We start from the raw sequence: 16,858 nt of genomic DNA on the forward strand, positions 1-16,858 counted from the left end.
GTCACAAATGGGCCGTTGCCTGTAGCAACTGGTGGTAAGACAGCACAGTTGTCCCCAGAAATCTCCAGGGAACTTCATGTATTGAAGTCGGAGGTTGCCATGGACAACTGGTATGCCACTCTGGTGGGACAGAGTGGAACTGTACCGTGTAATGGTAATGTGTTAGTGCAAGCTGCTAGTACTAAGAATGTGCAGGTAAATGGTGGGTTAAAACAACATGTGAAAAATGCAAAGGTGTGTGAGGCTTATGAAGCGCCGCCCGAGCAAGGTGGTGGTGGTTGTGGTGTATTGCAACCTGTGGTGCTAGAACATGTGTTACCAAAGTCTGCCATGATTTGTAATTTGGGTAATGAATCTGCAACTAAACCCATCTGTTCTAATGTGTGTCCTTGGGTGGATGGATCAGGGCTAAGGAGCGCCGATGAATGGAGCACAGTTACAGCAGATTGGGATAGTTGGGGTAAAAATCTAATGTCCCTGATAGATGAGGCTTTCATGCATAAAAGTAAGGTGGACAAAGTTTCTGCTGTGCCAGCAGGAGGGATGGCAGAACAGCTTATACTAGAGGGCGCGGTGGCTGCTGCAGGGGTTAACCCTCGTGAGAAATATGGACAATATAAGGGCGAGCACACAGCAGACACTTTGTCCGCAACCTACAAAAATGATGCTGACGTAGCGTGTCAAAGTGATGTTGTCAATGGTAATGTGAAGCAGTTCATTGGTGCTGAACCTGAGAAGTTGAGTCTGAGTCAAGCACCTGGCAGCGCTCTGGTAGAGCACCAGGCTGTGGTCATCTCCAGCTGGGAGAAGGTTTCATTAAACCTTGCAACCTCTCACGTCTCAGCAAGTGAGTCTGTCTGCATTCCCAGTGTCAGGAAAGTCCCCAGGAAGGACTTCAATCCGAAGCCAAGGGTATGGTTTCTAACAAAAGTGTTAAAGGAGATGCTTACACTTTGGATGTACAGCCAGTCTATACTGGGGTGTCTCCACCACAGTCAGACAGTCTGGTACTGCGGAGTACCATTAGGTGGACCCCTGAGTGGCAGGTGGTACAGCACAAAGGAAGACAAGACAAAAATGGTTTATTTATGACTGTATTACTAGTGTTAAAAGTCGCCTCTAGGTATGCTGATGGGTTACTTCCTGTACAAGAGGTTTATGGGAGAGGCTTTGGCGAAAAGAAAGTGTCTGAGGTTTCACCACCTAACAGCCAGGTAGAAGGCATTTCTGCTGCTATGGTTCAAGATAGTACTGGTCAGTTGTCGGTGAAGGGCGTGTATACTGTACCAGTGGTACTATCACATGAGATGGGAGGACCAAATGTGGACCAGAAAGCAGCAGAAATCCTAACTGGGGCCCAACCGAAGGTGGTTAAAGAGACTGGGGTGCCCAGTCCAATGTTTGGTTTAGGTGACAAACGGATAAGAAGTGCAGTAAAAATTGTATGTGGATCAGACGAGAGCTTGTCTATTCAGGTGGATAAAAATACAGATGGCATCAGAACAGGTCAAGTGGTAGGACAGCTGCCTGCAGAGAGGGTGAACCCTGGGGAAGTGACGTCCTCTGAGGTTCCCGTGGGTGATGGCAACCCTCTGGTATGTGTGCCCTCTGCAGACTCTGCCCTAGCAAATACTGAAAAAAAAAGTCATTGGTGACTTTTGCAACATTGAGACGTGTAAAGTTGGTTTGAATATGTATATCAATGATGAACCAAAGAATTTGTTAAAGGTACATGACAGTGTGGTGTCCAAAGGTATTGGGAAACCGGGGAACCTGAAGCGTGGAGGCAGAAGGGTTGGTAGAAAGACCAGGGGTGACCTGTTTAAATTTCAAAAGAGGAAGTGCTTATGGAACCCCAAAAGAAGAGGGAGAAGGCTGAGTGTAGGGAAATATAGCTTGTTAAGATCCAGGGTGGGACGTACCTGGAAGCGCACCCGGAAAAAAGGTTGGGCCTATGTGGCTGATAGCCAGCACAGAGGTGTCCCAACCATGATGATGGGTGCTGGTGTTCCTCCCTCTGGATCGAAACAAAGGGGGGGGGGTATGTGATAGTACAGTTCCCTGTCCTGGTAATGGTCGCCCAGGACTCTCCAATAGGCAGGAATCTCCAATCCTGGGACCGGGTTTTGGAAACAGCCAGGAGTCTGGCTGGTTGATTGAGCAGGTGGGTCCTGGGCTTATAGTAGAGTCAAGACCAGTGTTCTGGACTCCACCCTCCCAAGGAGTCCAGGCAAGCAAGGGAGAGGCATGCAGGTCTGCATGGTATAGACAGAGGACCCAAAGCTGTGGGCTGAGCAGCACAGAAGCTGAGAGAAGGTACAGTGATTTGTACAAGTACTTTGGTACGTGGCCAAGAGGGCTGAAGTGTAAGCCTAGGGGGCTGTATTTCTGAAGAGAGCCAGTTGGCTTGGCATTTTCGTTTGACCATTTCTTTATTGCTGTAGAAACTTGAAACCCCCTGCATGGGAAATTCTGGATGGACGTTTTACTTTCTTTTAATAAAAGTGGGTCAACAAACCCTTAAAAAGCACAACTGGCGTGGATCTCTGCTCACTGGTATGCTCTACCCAGATGCTAAATCACCCCAACATTACAATATATATATATATGTTGCTATCATCAAATCTCAAGCCCTTGCCCAGCAGCACTCAGATAAGAATGGGGAGGGCCAGCACTAGGAGCCAATTAGGCTCTATTCTACATGCAAGTATTGACAAGAAAGATGCTGACAGGAGGAGAGGGAAGAGTGAGGAGAGAGAAGAGTGAGTAGAGAGATGAGCTCATGACTTTGTTAATGCAAAATCATCAAGTAAAAATAGTGAAAAAAAGAGACTGAAATATAGAATGTGGCCGCCACATATAATGACCGATCGGATGCAACTTATTACATTTGATTTCTGGGTTTGGATACACAAACAAGGGCAGAAAATGAGAAGCAGGGTGAAGATTCATCAATCAGAAGGTGGACCGTGTCACCGGAATGAACTTACCTCTATGTAAATATAGTTATAGGTTCTCTCTGCCTGTTGAATAAACACAGCAAACAGAGACAGGACGGGGTGGGTGCTGAAGAATGTGCATTCTGACCACACGACCACAGCGGAGAAAAGAGCCAGGACGATGGCCAGGATCCGGGAACACCAGGGCCGCAGGAGACACTCCCAGTACCACTCTGTGCAAAACAAGAGAGAGACAACATCACATTTTATTTGGACCCTTCAAATCAGTGAACTTCCAGTCTAATGATCCAACATAGTCCTTGTGTAAACCCTAAACATATACCACTTGTATCTGTTCTGTAGGTCTAGGAGTGCCGTGTTTACAATAGTTGGCTGAACAATCTTTATTGCTCCAATGCGCTTCAGTAAAACCTGAAAATTATAACCTTCGATCCTAAAGTGGAACTTCACTCTATCAATCGACATTGATTATATTTAATCTTCCTGCTGCTAGCATTGGTAAATAGATAGGAAAGTATAACATACTTACTTATTTTAACCGCTTGCCGACCAGCCACCGTCATACTGCCGCAGGTCGGCTTGATCCCACGAATCACCGTAGCAGTATGTTAGTCCCTTTAACAGCTAAAGCAGGCGAGCGTGCGTGCATCTGCTGCACAATGGGGGGGCCGATGCGTGTGGCCGGGGGGGCGGGATGTCCGCCCACCACCCACAATCGCTTCTCAGAGAGCCAGAACGGGGATCTGTCAATGTAAACGTCAGGGGAGTAGAGAGAGATCGTCCGTTCCTAGTGAGAAGGAACAGCGATCTCTCTCCTCCTCCAGTCATTACACTCCCCCACAGTAAGAAACACCTCCCTAGGGAACACTTAACCCCTTGATCACCCCCTAGTGTTAACTTCCCCACCCTTGACATTTATACAGTAAACATTCCCCTTCCCTACCAGTGACATGTTAACAGTAATCAGTGGCTATTTTTAGCTTTGATTGTCCAAAAAAAAGCATCAACGTGTCCGATCTAAATAATGATGCCAACCGTGCTAAACAGTGATTCAGGCTCTGGGTATAATAACACAGAAAAAAACAATAAGAACAAATCCACAAAATATGTCCAATTGTGCTTGAGATGTGCACCATTGGTTCAAATAGAAAACAACACCCAGTTCAGTGCAGTGATAAAAAAATCCGATGTGATCACAGACACACTCCTGCTTCACAGATAAGGGATCTCCTCCACACAGACACCGCTCATGGAAAAGAAAAGAGACAACTCATTGCGCAGATGGTAGGGCACCAAAGAAACACAAGATGATTCTCTAGCAATAGCACACTCACGATACCGCCGTTCAAACAATGCATAGATGACCAGTGCACCGATCCTTCATAGAGCCGCTCAGCTGATGTTTCATCTCCTCATTCGGATCCACTATCCGTCCCGCTCGTAACTCCTCCCCCACGCGTTACGTCAATGGTCACTTGACTTAATCATGGGTCACTACCCGTCCGCTCTCAGCTGATGTTATTTATAGTCAGTGAGGCAATCAGGCAGAGACGGGAGCGAGGGAGTGATTAAACATCTACATCATTGCTGGCGTAAAAGGATTAGACACGCACTGTACAAGATATCTAGTGCATGTTTGGCAATTTTAATACATTAGAACAATTTAAAACTTGTTTGAAAAAACTTTAGCGATTAGCATTTGTTTAAACAGACAATGGGGATATGCATCAAAGGCATAGCAGCCTCCAGTGGCTAAAAAGAATATCACAGCTTATGTAGCAGAAAAAAATATATATAATCACAGACATAATCGCATCATTCATATACAATTAGAAATATACAGTTAAAATTCCAATATTGCGCACCTTGAAAAAATCAATAGATATTCTAAAAATTCATTTAAAACTTTAAAATTTAATTAAAATTACAATTAAAAATTAAAAATTAAAAATGCAGAGAGGAAAAAAGATATATATGTATGTGTAAAACCAAATCCTTATATAGGCATTATCACAACATTTGATTAGTTATCAGAGATGAAACAATTGAGGTCGAATTCTATATTTAACCCATTGGGCGATAAAGACCTCATTTCATGTATCCATCTTGATTCTGACTGACTTAGTGTCCGTACCATATGGCTACCTCTCCAGTGAGGATTGTATTTAGCAATTGCCCAAAATTTTAGATCTTTGGGATTCATATTATGGCACAAAGCGAAATGGCGCGACACATTATGATTCGGGAAGCCCTTTTCGATATTTTGAACATCATACAGATGCAAATAAAAAACGTGTTGGACATACCCAGAGAGACATTAATTGAGGATAAGATAATAAGTAAAACCATGGACGACCATATATCAATTATTTTGAATTATAATGTCCAACATAGACAATTGGAATCGATCTTCAAACGGCATTGGTCCATATTGCAAGCTGATCAACAGCTACAATGTATACTTCCAAGTATGCCAAGGGTAATCTATAGACGTGCCCCCTCTTTGAGGGATTTGGTGGCAAAAAATGTACCTGATCCTCCCACCAAATCAAACACCCTAACCTTTTTTCAAGGAAAGGGATTTTTCCCTTGCAAAAGGTGTTTTGCCTGCAAGAAGACCAATTTTAATGGCCAAAAATGTTCCAGTTTCACGTCCAATGTTACACAAAAGGAATACCAAATAAAAGATCTAATAACATGTAGGACGGAGGGAGTTGTCTATGCTCTACAATGTCCGTGTTCTCTGCAGTACATTGGCCGCACTAAAAGACCTTTATGGAAGAGGCTCAGGGAACACGTTCAAAATATCGAAAAGGGCTTCCCGAATCATAATGTGTCGCGCCATTTCGCTTCGTGCCATAATATGAATCCCAAAGATCTAAAATTTTTGGCAATTGCTAAATACAATTCTCACTGGAGAGGTAGCCATATGGTACGGACACTAAGTCAGTCAGAATCAAGATGGATACATGAAATGAGGTCTTTATCGCCCAATGGGTTAAATATAGAATTCGACCTCAATTGTTTCATCTCTGATAACTAATCAAATGTTGTGATAATGCCTATATAAGGATTTGGTTTTACACATACATATATATCTTTTTTCCTCTCTGCATTTTTAATTTTTAATTGTAATTTTAATTAAATTTTAAAGTTTTAAATGAATTTTTAGAATATCTATTGATTTTTTCAAGGTGCGCAATATTGGAATTTTAACTGTATATTTCTAATTGTATATGAATGATGCGATTATGTCTGAGATTATATATATTTTTTTCTGCTACATAAGCTGTGATATTCTTTTTAGCCACTGGAGGCTGCTATGCCTTTGATGCATATCCCCATTGTCTGTTTAAACAAATGCTAATCGCTAAAGTTTTTTCAAACAAGTTTTAAATTGTTCTAATGTATTAAAATTGCCAAACATGCACTAGATATCTTGTACAGTGCGTGTCTAATCCTTTTACGCCAGCAATGATGTAGATGTTTAATCACTCCCTCGCTCCCGTCTCTGCCTGATTGCCTCACTGACTATAAATAACATCAGCTGAGAGCGGACGGGTAGTGACCCATGATTAAGTCAAGTGACCATTGACGTAACGCGTGGGGGAGGAGTTACGAGCGGGACGGATAGTGGATCCGAATGAGGAGATGAAACATCAGCTGAGCGGCTCTATGAAGGATCGGTGCACTGGTCATCTATGCATTGTTTGAACGGCGGTATCGTGAGTGTGCTATTGCTAGAGAATCATCTTGTGTTTCTTTGGTGCCCTACCATCTGCGCAATGAGTTGTCTCTTTTCTTTTCCATGAGCGGTGTCTGTGTGGAGGAGATCCCTTATCTGTGAAGCAGGAGTGTGTCTGTGATCACATCGGATTTTTTTATCACTGCACTGAACTGGGTGTTGTTTTCTATTTGAACCAATGGTGCACATCTCAAGCACAATTGGACATATTTTGTGGATTTGTTCTTATTGTTTTTTTCTGTGTTATTATACCCAGAGCCTGAATCACGGTTTAGCACGGTTGGCATCATTATTTAAGTTAGTAATTAGCGCAATTATTTACACATTTCACTTTTTCACTTTGTTTGACCCACTATAATATTTTTGCAGCTTTTTATTATTTGGTGATTTATTAATGGCATAATTTTGATTATTTAATTTAGCGCTGTAGTATCATTTTTCACAACGTGTCCGATCTGTCCGCCGCAATGTTGCAGTTCCGCTAAAAATTGCAGATCACCGCCATTACAGGCAAAATAAAAATGCCATAAATATAACCTCTATTTTGTAGACGCTATAACATCTTTTGCGAAAACCAATCAATGAACGCTTATTGCGATTTTTTTTTTTTACAAAAATATGTATGGCCTAAACTGATGAAATTTTTTTTTTGGGGGGGGATATTTATTATAGCAAAAAGGGAAAAAACATTGGGGCAGATTCACGTACCTCTGCGCATATTTCCGCCGGGCGCAGCGTATCTAAAATACACTACGCCGCCGTAACTTTTTTTTTTTTTTCGAATCCTCAAAGAATTCGTGCCGTAAGTTACGGCGAATTTGTGCCGTAAGTTACGGCGGCGTAGTGTGTCTTTGGCGGCGTAAGGGCGCGGAATTCAAATGGATGTGATGGGGGCGTGTTTTATGTAAATACGTTGTGACCCGACGTAAACAACGTTTTTTCTTTTTTTTACGGCGCATGCGCCGTCCGTGGGGGTATCCCAGTGCGCATGCTCGAAATTTAACCGGAACAAGCCAATGCTTACGACGGTGACGTCATTCTACGCAAATCCCTATTCGCGAACGACTTACGCAAACGATGTAAAAAATTCAAAAGGCGACGCGGGAACGACGGCCATACTTAACATTGAGTACGCCTCATAATAGCAGGGGTAACTATACGCCGGAAAAAGCCGAACGCAAACGTTGCGCCGGCGGGACGTACGTTCGTGGATCGCCAAAACAAAATAATTTGCATACTCAACGCGGAATTTGACGGAAACGCCACCTAGCGGCCGCCGAAAAAATGCACCTAAGATCCGACGGCGTACTAAGACGTACGCCTGTCGGATCGATCCGAGATGCAGTTGTATCTTGTTTTGTAGATACAAAACAAAGATACGACGCGCAAAATTTGAAATTACGCGGCGTATCAAGAGATACGCCGGCGTAATTCTTTTGTGGATCTGCCCCATTGTTTTTTTTTTTCAAAATTGTCAGTCTTTTTATGTTTATAGTGCAAAAAACAAAAACAGCAGAGGTGATCAATTACCACCAAAATAAAAAAATAAAAAAAAAGAGAGCGTAAATGTTGTGCGGGTACAGTGTCACAGGACCGTGCAATTATCAGTTAAAGCGACGCAGTGCCGTATCGCAAAAATGGCCTGGTCATCAAGGGGGTAAATCTTCCAGGGCTGAAGTGGTTAAACTTTATTAATTTTTTACATTTCTTACGTTACTTGCTGTCATACATCCCAGGAGCCAGCTAAACACACTCTCCTGCATGCATGAGCTAAGGGCAGATGGATTCCAGGAAGTATATGCTACATGAATCATTTGCCCTTACTCAAGATGGCCACAGCCAGGAATGCTTGGGGGGGGGGTTCAAAGTGATTGCTCAACAAAATAAAAGTAAGCAGACATGGGGGAGTTTGCTTTAAATATAAAAAAAGGAATTAAATAGTGTTTTTGGTTTGTGGTGCTCGGGTACAGTGAAGATCCGCTTTAATACTGTGAAGGTTTTCATACTAGCCAACTACCAAAGTTGTTTTTCAGTTAGCCCTGGTTCAAACTGGTGCGATTGAGCAAGTCGCCCCCCCATTGCCGCAATGGGACTGTTCAAAGTTGCAGCGACTTTGAAAAAAAGTCTCCTGCACTCCTGGGTTTTTATTGCAACTTGCATTGACTTCTGTTAAATGAAGTCGCAATGAAATCAGGGAGGTGCAAATCGCACAGATCTGCAGCTTTGAAAGCACGCTGAAGCCGTGATTTCAAAGCAGCACCAGTCTGAACCAGGGCTTACAGAACAAATGTTGAAAAACGCCAACCCACTGGTCTAAACCTGAACCGCGGGATCTATGCAGAGCTATGCCAAGTGTCTTGGTGCCATGTAGACTTAAAAAAATGGCCTCATTAAGGCTTCATTTCCATGGACGTTTTTACAGCCACTTTTCTGAGCGTTTTTTGCCGCTTAAAAACAGCTCTCCATGTTAGTCTATGGCCTCATGCCCACCATGACGTTTTTGAGCTGTAGATGGCTGAGCCGTTTTTAAGCTGCAAAAAAAAACCAGGACCAGTGCGTTCTGAAGCTCCAGCTTTAGAGCTGTAAAAACGGCAGACGTTAAAAAACACTCAAACGCTCAAAAAAAAAAAACATGGACAGGCGTTTTTAAGCTGTAAAAAAGGCTAAAAAAAAGTGGCTGTAAAAACATCCATGGAAATGAAGCCTAAAAGTTCTGTACACTATTGTTAAAAGGAGAAGTCCAGCCTGAGCTTTTTAGGCTGGGTTTCTCCTATGGGTCACAGGAGTGCAATTCGTTTCGCACTCCTGTGACCCGTTTTCAGCAGAGAGCGGTCTAAAGTCCACTTTCTGCTGACGTCACTTCCATCAGTCGGGGCAGCGCGTCATCACGACTTCTAATCCGGGATCTGCCAGCTTCCCTGATTGATGGTCGTCTCAGGATCTCAGCGAGCTGCCGAGACAGCCTCTCCACTGCTCGGCGCTCCAATGAGCGCTGAGAAGTAGAGCAGAAGCCATGCTGACTGAAAGTCAGTAGGGCTCTGCTCGGGGAGGAGTGAGAACCGAGCCATCGGCGGTGTTCAGTGGCTCGTTTCTCAGTGCAGAAACGCCGGGAGACAGCGGCAGCATCAGCCTGATGCTACATCCACCGAGGTAAGTATGAATAGCAAAAAAAACTTCTCTTTTAAAGTGGAACTATAGAAAAAAAATCCCCATTATAGCAGAAGCAAGGGAGTGTTATAACCCGTCAGATTTTTTACTTTTTTTTTTGCCTTCTGCCTCCCATTGCAGAGATTTCCCTTCACTTCCTGTTTCATAGGAAAACAGGAAGTAAGGGGAAGTCTCTGCAAATCAAGAGTTCCTCTGGGACCCCCAGATCACTAAAACTAGTGTCCCCAGTGGAAGTTTTCCCCTCTATTACCTTTCTAGGGACAGCTCAAAAACTTGGGGATTTTCTTTTACTTTCAATGATGATGGAAAACAGAACAATTAGAGAGGGTGAATCTCCCTAATGGGGGCGCAGACAGCAATAAAAACCTTAATAGGTGTTCTAATCCCTCACCATTCTAGTTTAGTCTTCACTTTAGTTATACTTTATAAACACGACCATCAGTAGTTTCTCTACCGATGTAGCCCATCATACAGTGCCGTGTATAACATGTATATTGCTCATACCAACAGAAGGAGTGTAGAATCGTCGCGCCATCCAACTCTCTGGTTCCTGTTGGGGGAAGGTGTGTACAAACTGTCTGGCAGCACTTGTCTCATTTTTGGCAACATCCTCCAAGTGAAAAGCTTGTTCCAGAAGAATGCGCCACTGAACCTGAGTCCGGTGATGTCTCTGGACTGCGTAGATCGCCTTCAAGAAACCAAGACAAGAGATGTAAGCGGAGACAACACCAACATCAAGGTAAGCTAGGTTGTCATTTCTCCACTGAATTCAAATGTGTACCCCTAAAAATGTATGCATAAGGAAATTTCTATTATTTATTTTTTTTATATATAATTTTTAAATGACATACATAAAAAGTCAAAAACATAACAACCAGGGGATAGTCTGGTAACAGGCCTCACTCCCCAACAATATAAACCCCCCCCCCCCCTAAAAAAAACAAAAAACAAACACACACACACACATCTCAGCATTGGGCCCTCAGTATAAGGCCCCATTCTCACGAGGCGGACTCCGTCGCTATGGAGTCCGCCTGCTCAGCGGGAGATCAGTTCGCAGATCTCCGCTGAGCTGACGGATGACAAGCTCCTCTCTGCTCACTGAGCAGGGAGGGGCTTGTCGGGCACCGCTGTCTCCTAATGAGCGATCTGATGAAAACGGACAGCATGTTCGTTTTCATCAGATCTTATCCGATCCGCCATGGACGGATGGGGACGTGCCCCATGCGTCTGTTTTTAGCGGATCGGATGTCAGCGGATATGTCTCCGCTGACATCGGACGCTCCATAGGGATGCATGGATCGGCCGTTCGGGTCCGCCATCAAAACTGACAGGCGGACCTGAACGGCCCGTCGCGTGAATGAGGCCTAACTATGAGGTTTGAAACATGAGCATAGTAACAACAATGTATCATCATAATTGAATGCAGTTTCATATAATGAAATATTTCTAGCTCCACACAGCTATGACATACCCACCTGTCCTCAAATATTAACATCAGACCCTCATATGAAATTTCTAGGTCCACCGCTCCTTCACCTCTCCAAAGATGCTGCTTGCAGGAGTTTGTTGTCCTGCCAGCGCATCGCCTCAGTGTAAAAGCACTCGGACTTTCACACCGAGACTGCTGGGGAGTCGTTTTTTCCAGGCGCTATTTTTAGCCCAAATGCGCCTGAAAAACGCACACAGTGTGAAAGGGGTCTAAGGAACCAAATACGCCTGAATACGTAAAAAAAAGCTCATGTACTTGTTGAGTGTAGGGTGACTGAGCGCACAAGTGTAAACAGGGACATTTAGGAAGAATAGGATTGTGTTGAATGTATTCAGACATGAGGTAACTAGAAGAAAATGCTAATGTAAATGGGGGCTAATGATTTCCCCTCAGGATAAAAAGACGAATCTTCCCAGTGGGAAAGAATGAAACCTAAAACAAAAAAAAAAGGGAAGAAGTTTTGGCTATACAAACACTTTAATAAAATCCTATCTTCCCCCTTTCCCCTTCAGGTTCAATGGTCGGGGTTACCTGTTTGTGAAGTTTTACTAGGGTTTTCTCACTGGGGTAGTTAATATTCTTTTCTTCGAAGTCCTCATAATCATCCATATTCCTTCCCATTTTCTCCTGGTACTCTGTGGGACACTAAGAAAGAAATCGTACATATAATTCCTGCCATCCTAGGATTAGTCCCCACAATGAGACTATAAGCTACTACAAGTGAGGTTCTTTAACCACTTAAGACCCAGACCTTTAGGCAGCTAAAGGACCCGGCCAGGTTTTTCGATTCGGCACTGCGTCGCTTTCACAGACAATTGCGCGGTCGTGCGACGTGCCTCCCAAACAAAATTGGCGTCCTTTTTTCCACCACAAATAGAGCTTTCTTTTGGTGGTATTTGATCACCTCTGCGGTTTTTATTTTTTGCGCTATAAACAAAAATAGAGCGACAATTTTGAAAAAAAAATTCAATATTTTTTACTTTTTGCTATAATAAATATCCTCCAAAAATATATATAATTTTTTATTTTTTTTCCTCAGTTTAGGCCAATACATATTCTTCTACCTATTTTTGGTAAAAGCAATAATCGTTTATCAGTTGGTTTGCGCAAAATTTATAGCGTTTACAAAATAGGGGATAGTTTTATTGCATTTTTATAAAAAAATAAAAATTTTTACTACTAATGGCAGCGATCAGCGATTTTTTTCGTGACTGCGACATTATGGCGGACACTTCGGACAATTTTGACACATTTTTGGGACCATTGTAATTTTCACAGCAAAAAATGCATTTAAAATGCATTGTTTACTGTGAAAATGGTAATTGCAGTTTGGGAGTTAACCACAAGGGGGCGCTATGGGGTTACGTGTGACCTCATGTGTGTTTACAACTGTAGAAGGGTGTGGCTGTAGGTGTGACGTCATCGATTGTGCATCCCTATAAAAGGGATCACACGATCGATGCCGCCGCCGCCACAGTGAAGAGCGGGGAAGCTGTGTTTACATACAGCTCTCCCTGTTCTTCAGCTCCGGGGACCGGTCACGGGACTCCAGCGGCGGTCGGGTCCGCGGGACTCGGAGCTTCGGACCGGGCGCCCGCGACCCACGGCTGGGTACTAGCAGAGGACGTACCTGTATGTGCTTGTGCCCAGCCGTGCCATTCTGTCGACGTAAATGTGCAGGAGGCGGTCCTTAAGTGGTTAAAGACGCAAGCAGGACTGTGCTGTTCTGTATAGTCTATGATGGGATTTGACTTGTTTACCAAATACTGATAACATGGCACACCTGAGCAGCTCTAATGAAATCGGCATCAATGATTATTCATTTACCTTCCTTAGGATGGTGTCAACACACTTGCGCAGGGGATGATTGTATTTGATGCATTCATTCACTTTACGAACTTCCTGCAGAGAAACCACAACATTTTTTATTTTGTATTTATTTTGTATTTTTTTATAGCGCCATCAATTTACGCAGCACTTTACATATATATAGTGCATCAACACTAGTCCCTGGTCTCAAGGAGCTTACAATCTAAGGTCCCTAACTCACATACAGTGCCTTGAAAAAAAAAGTATTCATACCCCTTAACATTTTTCACTTTGTCATGTTATAACCAAAAACATAAATGTATTTTATTGGGATTTTATGTGATAGACCAACACAAAGTGGCTCATAATTGTGAAGTGGAAGGAAAATTATAAATGGTTTTCATTTTTTTTTTACAAATAAATATCTGAAAAGTGTGCCATGCCTTTGTATTCAGCCCCCTTCACTCTGATACCCCTAACTAAAATCTAGTGGAAGCAATTGCCTTCAGAAGTCACCTAATTAGTAAATAGAGTCCACCTGTGTGCAATTTAATCTCAGTATAAATGCAGCTGTTCTGTGAAGCCCTCAGAGGTTTGTTAGAGAACCTTAGTGAACAAACAGCATCATGAAGGCGAAGGAACACACCAGACAGGTCAGGGATAAAGTTGTAGAGAAGTTTAAAGCAGGGTTAGGTTATAAAGAAATATCCCAAGCTTTGAACATCTCATAGAGCACTGTTCAATCCATCATCTGAAAATGGAAAGCGTATGACACAACTGCAAACCTACCTAGATATGGCCGTCCACCGAAATTGACAGACCAGACAAGGAGAGCATTAATCAGAGAAGAAGCCAAGAGGCCCATGGTAACTCTTGAGGAGCTGCAGAGATCCACAGCTCAGGTGGGAGAATCTGTCCACAGGACAACTATTAGTCGTGGACTCCACAAATCTGACCTTTATAGAAGAGTGACAAGAAGAAAGCCCTTGTTGAAAGAAAGCCATAAGAAGTCCTGTTTGCAGTTTGCGAGATGCCATGCGAGGGACACAGCAAACATGTAGAAGAAGGTGCTCTGGTCAGATGGGACCAAAATTGAACTTTTTGGTTTAAAAGCAAAATGCTATGTGTGGCGGAAAACGAACACTGCACATCACCCTGAACACACCATCCCCACTGTGAAACATGGTGGTGGCAGCATCATGTTGTGGGGATGCTTTTCTTCAGCAGGGACAGGGAAGCTGGTCAGAATTGATGGGAAGATGGATGGAGCCAAATACAGGGCAATCTTAGAAGAAACCCTATTAGAGTCTGCAAAAGACTTGAGACTGGGGCGGAGGTTCACCTTCCAGCAGGACAACGACCCGACACATACAGCCAGAGCTACAATGGAATGGTTTCGATCAAAGCTTTTCATGGGTTAGAATGGCCCAGTCAAAGTCCAGACCTAAATCCAATTGACAATCTGTGGCAAGACTAGAAAAATTGCTTTTCACATGCGCTCTCTATCCAATCTGACAGAGCTTGAGATATTTTGCAAAGAAAAATGGGCAAAAATATCCCTCTCTAGATGTGCAAAGCTGGTAGAGACATCCCCAAAAAGACTTGCAGCTGCAAGCTGTTCTTTATGGATCCCCACTTACTCCATTGTGGACATCCCATGGGTCAATAATTACCATCCCGAGTATGGGCCCATCCATAGGAATAAACCAGGACCTTGTTTCTTCGATGCACAGACGCACAGTGACCATCTCAGGATTGGCACTGTATTTTACATTTTACTCATGAGGATGCACAATAGGGGAAGGGGGGATATAAAAGGACAACCTAAAGCCATCAAATACATGGATCACATTTTGGATGGTTCAGCAGAGACTGGCTGAGGTTCAATCCATGTATGAGCAGGTTAAATGTACCCAAGTCGATCCAGTCTGTCGGCTTCTTACATGTGATTGCTGCCAGCAGTAATTAATGTGTTCTGAAGTCTCCCTGCAAAGCCCCCCTCCCCTCCAATGGCAGAACACAATAGTGCTGCGGGAGGCATTTCCCCCCCATCACTGACTGTTGAAAATCGAGTCATCTATGGGCTGAATAATGAAAAGTGAAGTTTTTATTATGACCCAACTCAGAGTATCAGTCGTCTGCTAGTGGACCTTCAAGGTTAAGGGTAAGGATCTGTAAACTACCATTCTTTGCTAGCAGCACTAGGGTTGTCGGTTCAAATCCCAACCATGGCAATACCTGCTTGGAGTTCGCATGTTCTCCGGGTTCACAAGTTTCCTCCCACAATCCAAAGACATGCTGGTTGGTTAACTGGCTCCTATCTAAATTGGCCCTAGTGTGTGTATGAATGTGAGTTAGGCTGCTTTCACACTGAGGCGTGCAGCCGCGGTGACGGTATAGCCGCGCTATTTGTAGCGCGGCTATACCGTCGTATTTACCGCAATATTCGGGCGCTAGCGGTGAGGTTTTAACCCCCGCTAGCGGCCGAAAAAGGGTTAATACCGCAGGCGGTATTACCGCGCTTTCCCATTGATTTCAATGGGAAGGCGCGGTACAGGAGGGGTGAACACACCGCTCCTATACCGCGGTAAAGATGCGGCTAGCAGGACTTTTGGTGCACTCCTGCTAGCGCACCGCTTCAATGTGAAAGCCTTCGGGCTTTCACATTGAACACTACAGGGCATGATTTTTCATGCGGTATAGCAGCGCTATTTTTAGCGCTGTGCCGCATGAAAAACGCCCCAGTGTGCAAGGGGCCTTAGGGACCTTAGATTGTAAGCTTCTTGATATCACAGCACTATAGAAGTACCTGTAATAAATAAAAATTACCATTTTCCAGGACAATTCTAAATACAGAAGAACACATTGATCTGACCTCCATGACATCCTCCAGGTTCTCCTCAGCATCGGCTTTCTCTGTCATAAGTTTGGCTGCTTTGAAATAAGTCTTCATTAGCAGATAGCCTTTCTTTGCCCCATTCCAGTGTGATCGGGGGAGTTCTACCAGGCCGTACCCCATCAGCAAGACTAAGAGGAACAGACCCCATGTGTTGGCTGCCGCTATCCCAATGGTCTGCAGCTGGTACCTTAAAAAAATAAAGAGAATCGGATTTTAGGTGGGATTTGTTACAAACAACAATGGATGGTGTGATAAAAAGTACAACAACTTCAAGATACCAAGGAAAAATAGTAATGCAGTTTTTAAGATCGTACAACTGTGGTCATCCTTTATAGTAGAACTAAAACACACAAAATGTATTGGTTTTCCAAAACCATTATATTCAAGGCCTGAATGATGACCGCCATTGTTACTGGTGTGCTTATGTTAGTGCTCAACTGAACTGTCAAGCCATCCAATGGCTGGTGTCATAGCTGATCACATGGGCAGAAACTGCAAATCAAAAGACTAAGATGGCAGCTTCCTTGGCTGTAAAATGTTGGGAGGGTTTAGTTACACTTTTTATTTTTATTTTAACTGCTTGCCGACTGCCCACCGTCGTTTTACGGCGGCAAGTCGGCTCCCCTGCGCGAGAGCACGTCATATAACGTCCGATCTCGCGCAGGCCACTAGGCGCGTGCCAGGCGGGTGCGATCGCCGCCGGGCACCCACGATTGCTCGTTACAGAGTGGGGACCGGGAGCTGTGTGTATAAACACACAGCTCCCGGTCCTGTCAGGGGAAGAA

General features: G+C 43.8%; 1 protein-coding gene across 1 annotated transcript in view; it reads right to left on the bottom strand.

The window, feature by feature from the left end:
• The window catches only part of LMBRD2 (LMBR1 domain containing 2), a 133,701-nt gene that overhangs the window by 68,996 nt on the left and 47,847 nt on the right, over positions 1 to 16,858 (bottom strand). The window contains exons 7-11 of the mRNA XM_040338362.1: positions 16,050 to 16,260; positions 13,193 to 13,267; positions 11,897 to 12,010; positions 10,378 to 10,561; positions 2,991 to 3,172 (exon numbers count right to left, since the gene is read on the bottom strand). Of these exons, the coding sequence (XP_040194296.1) occupies positions 2,991 to 3,172; positions 10,378 to 10,561; positions 11,897 to 12,010; positions 13,193 to 13,267; positions 16,050 to 16,260 (766 nt within the window). The remainder of the gene's footprint in view (positions 1 to 2,990; positions 3,173 to 10,377; positions 10,562 to 11,896; positions 12,011 to 13,192; positions 13,268 to 16,049; positions 16,261 to 16,858) is intronic.

Source organism: Rana temporaria, chromosome 1, assembly GCF_905171775.1.
Source record: "Rana temporaria chromosome 1, aRanTem1.1, whole genome shotgun sequence".
In the NCBI taxonomy this organism is placed as follows: domain Eukaryota; kingdom Metazoa; phylum Chordata; class Amphibia; order Anura; family Ranidae; genus Rana; species Rana temporaria.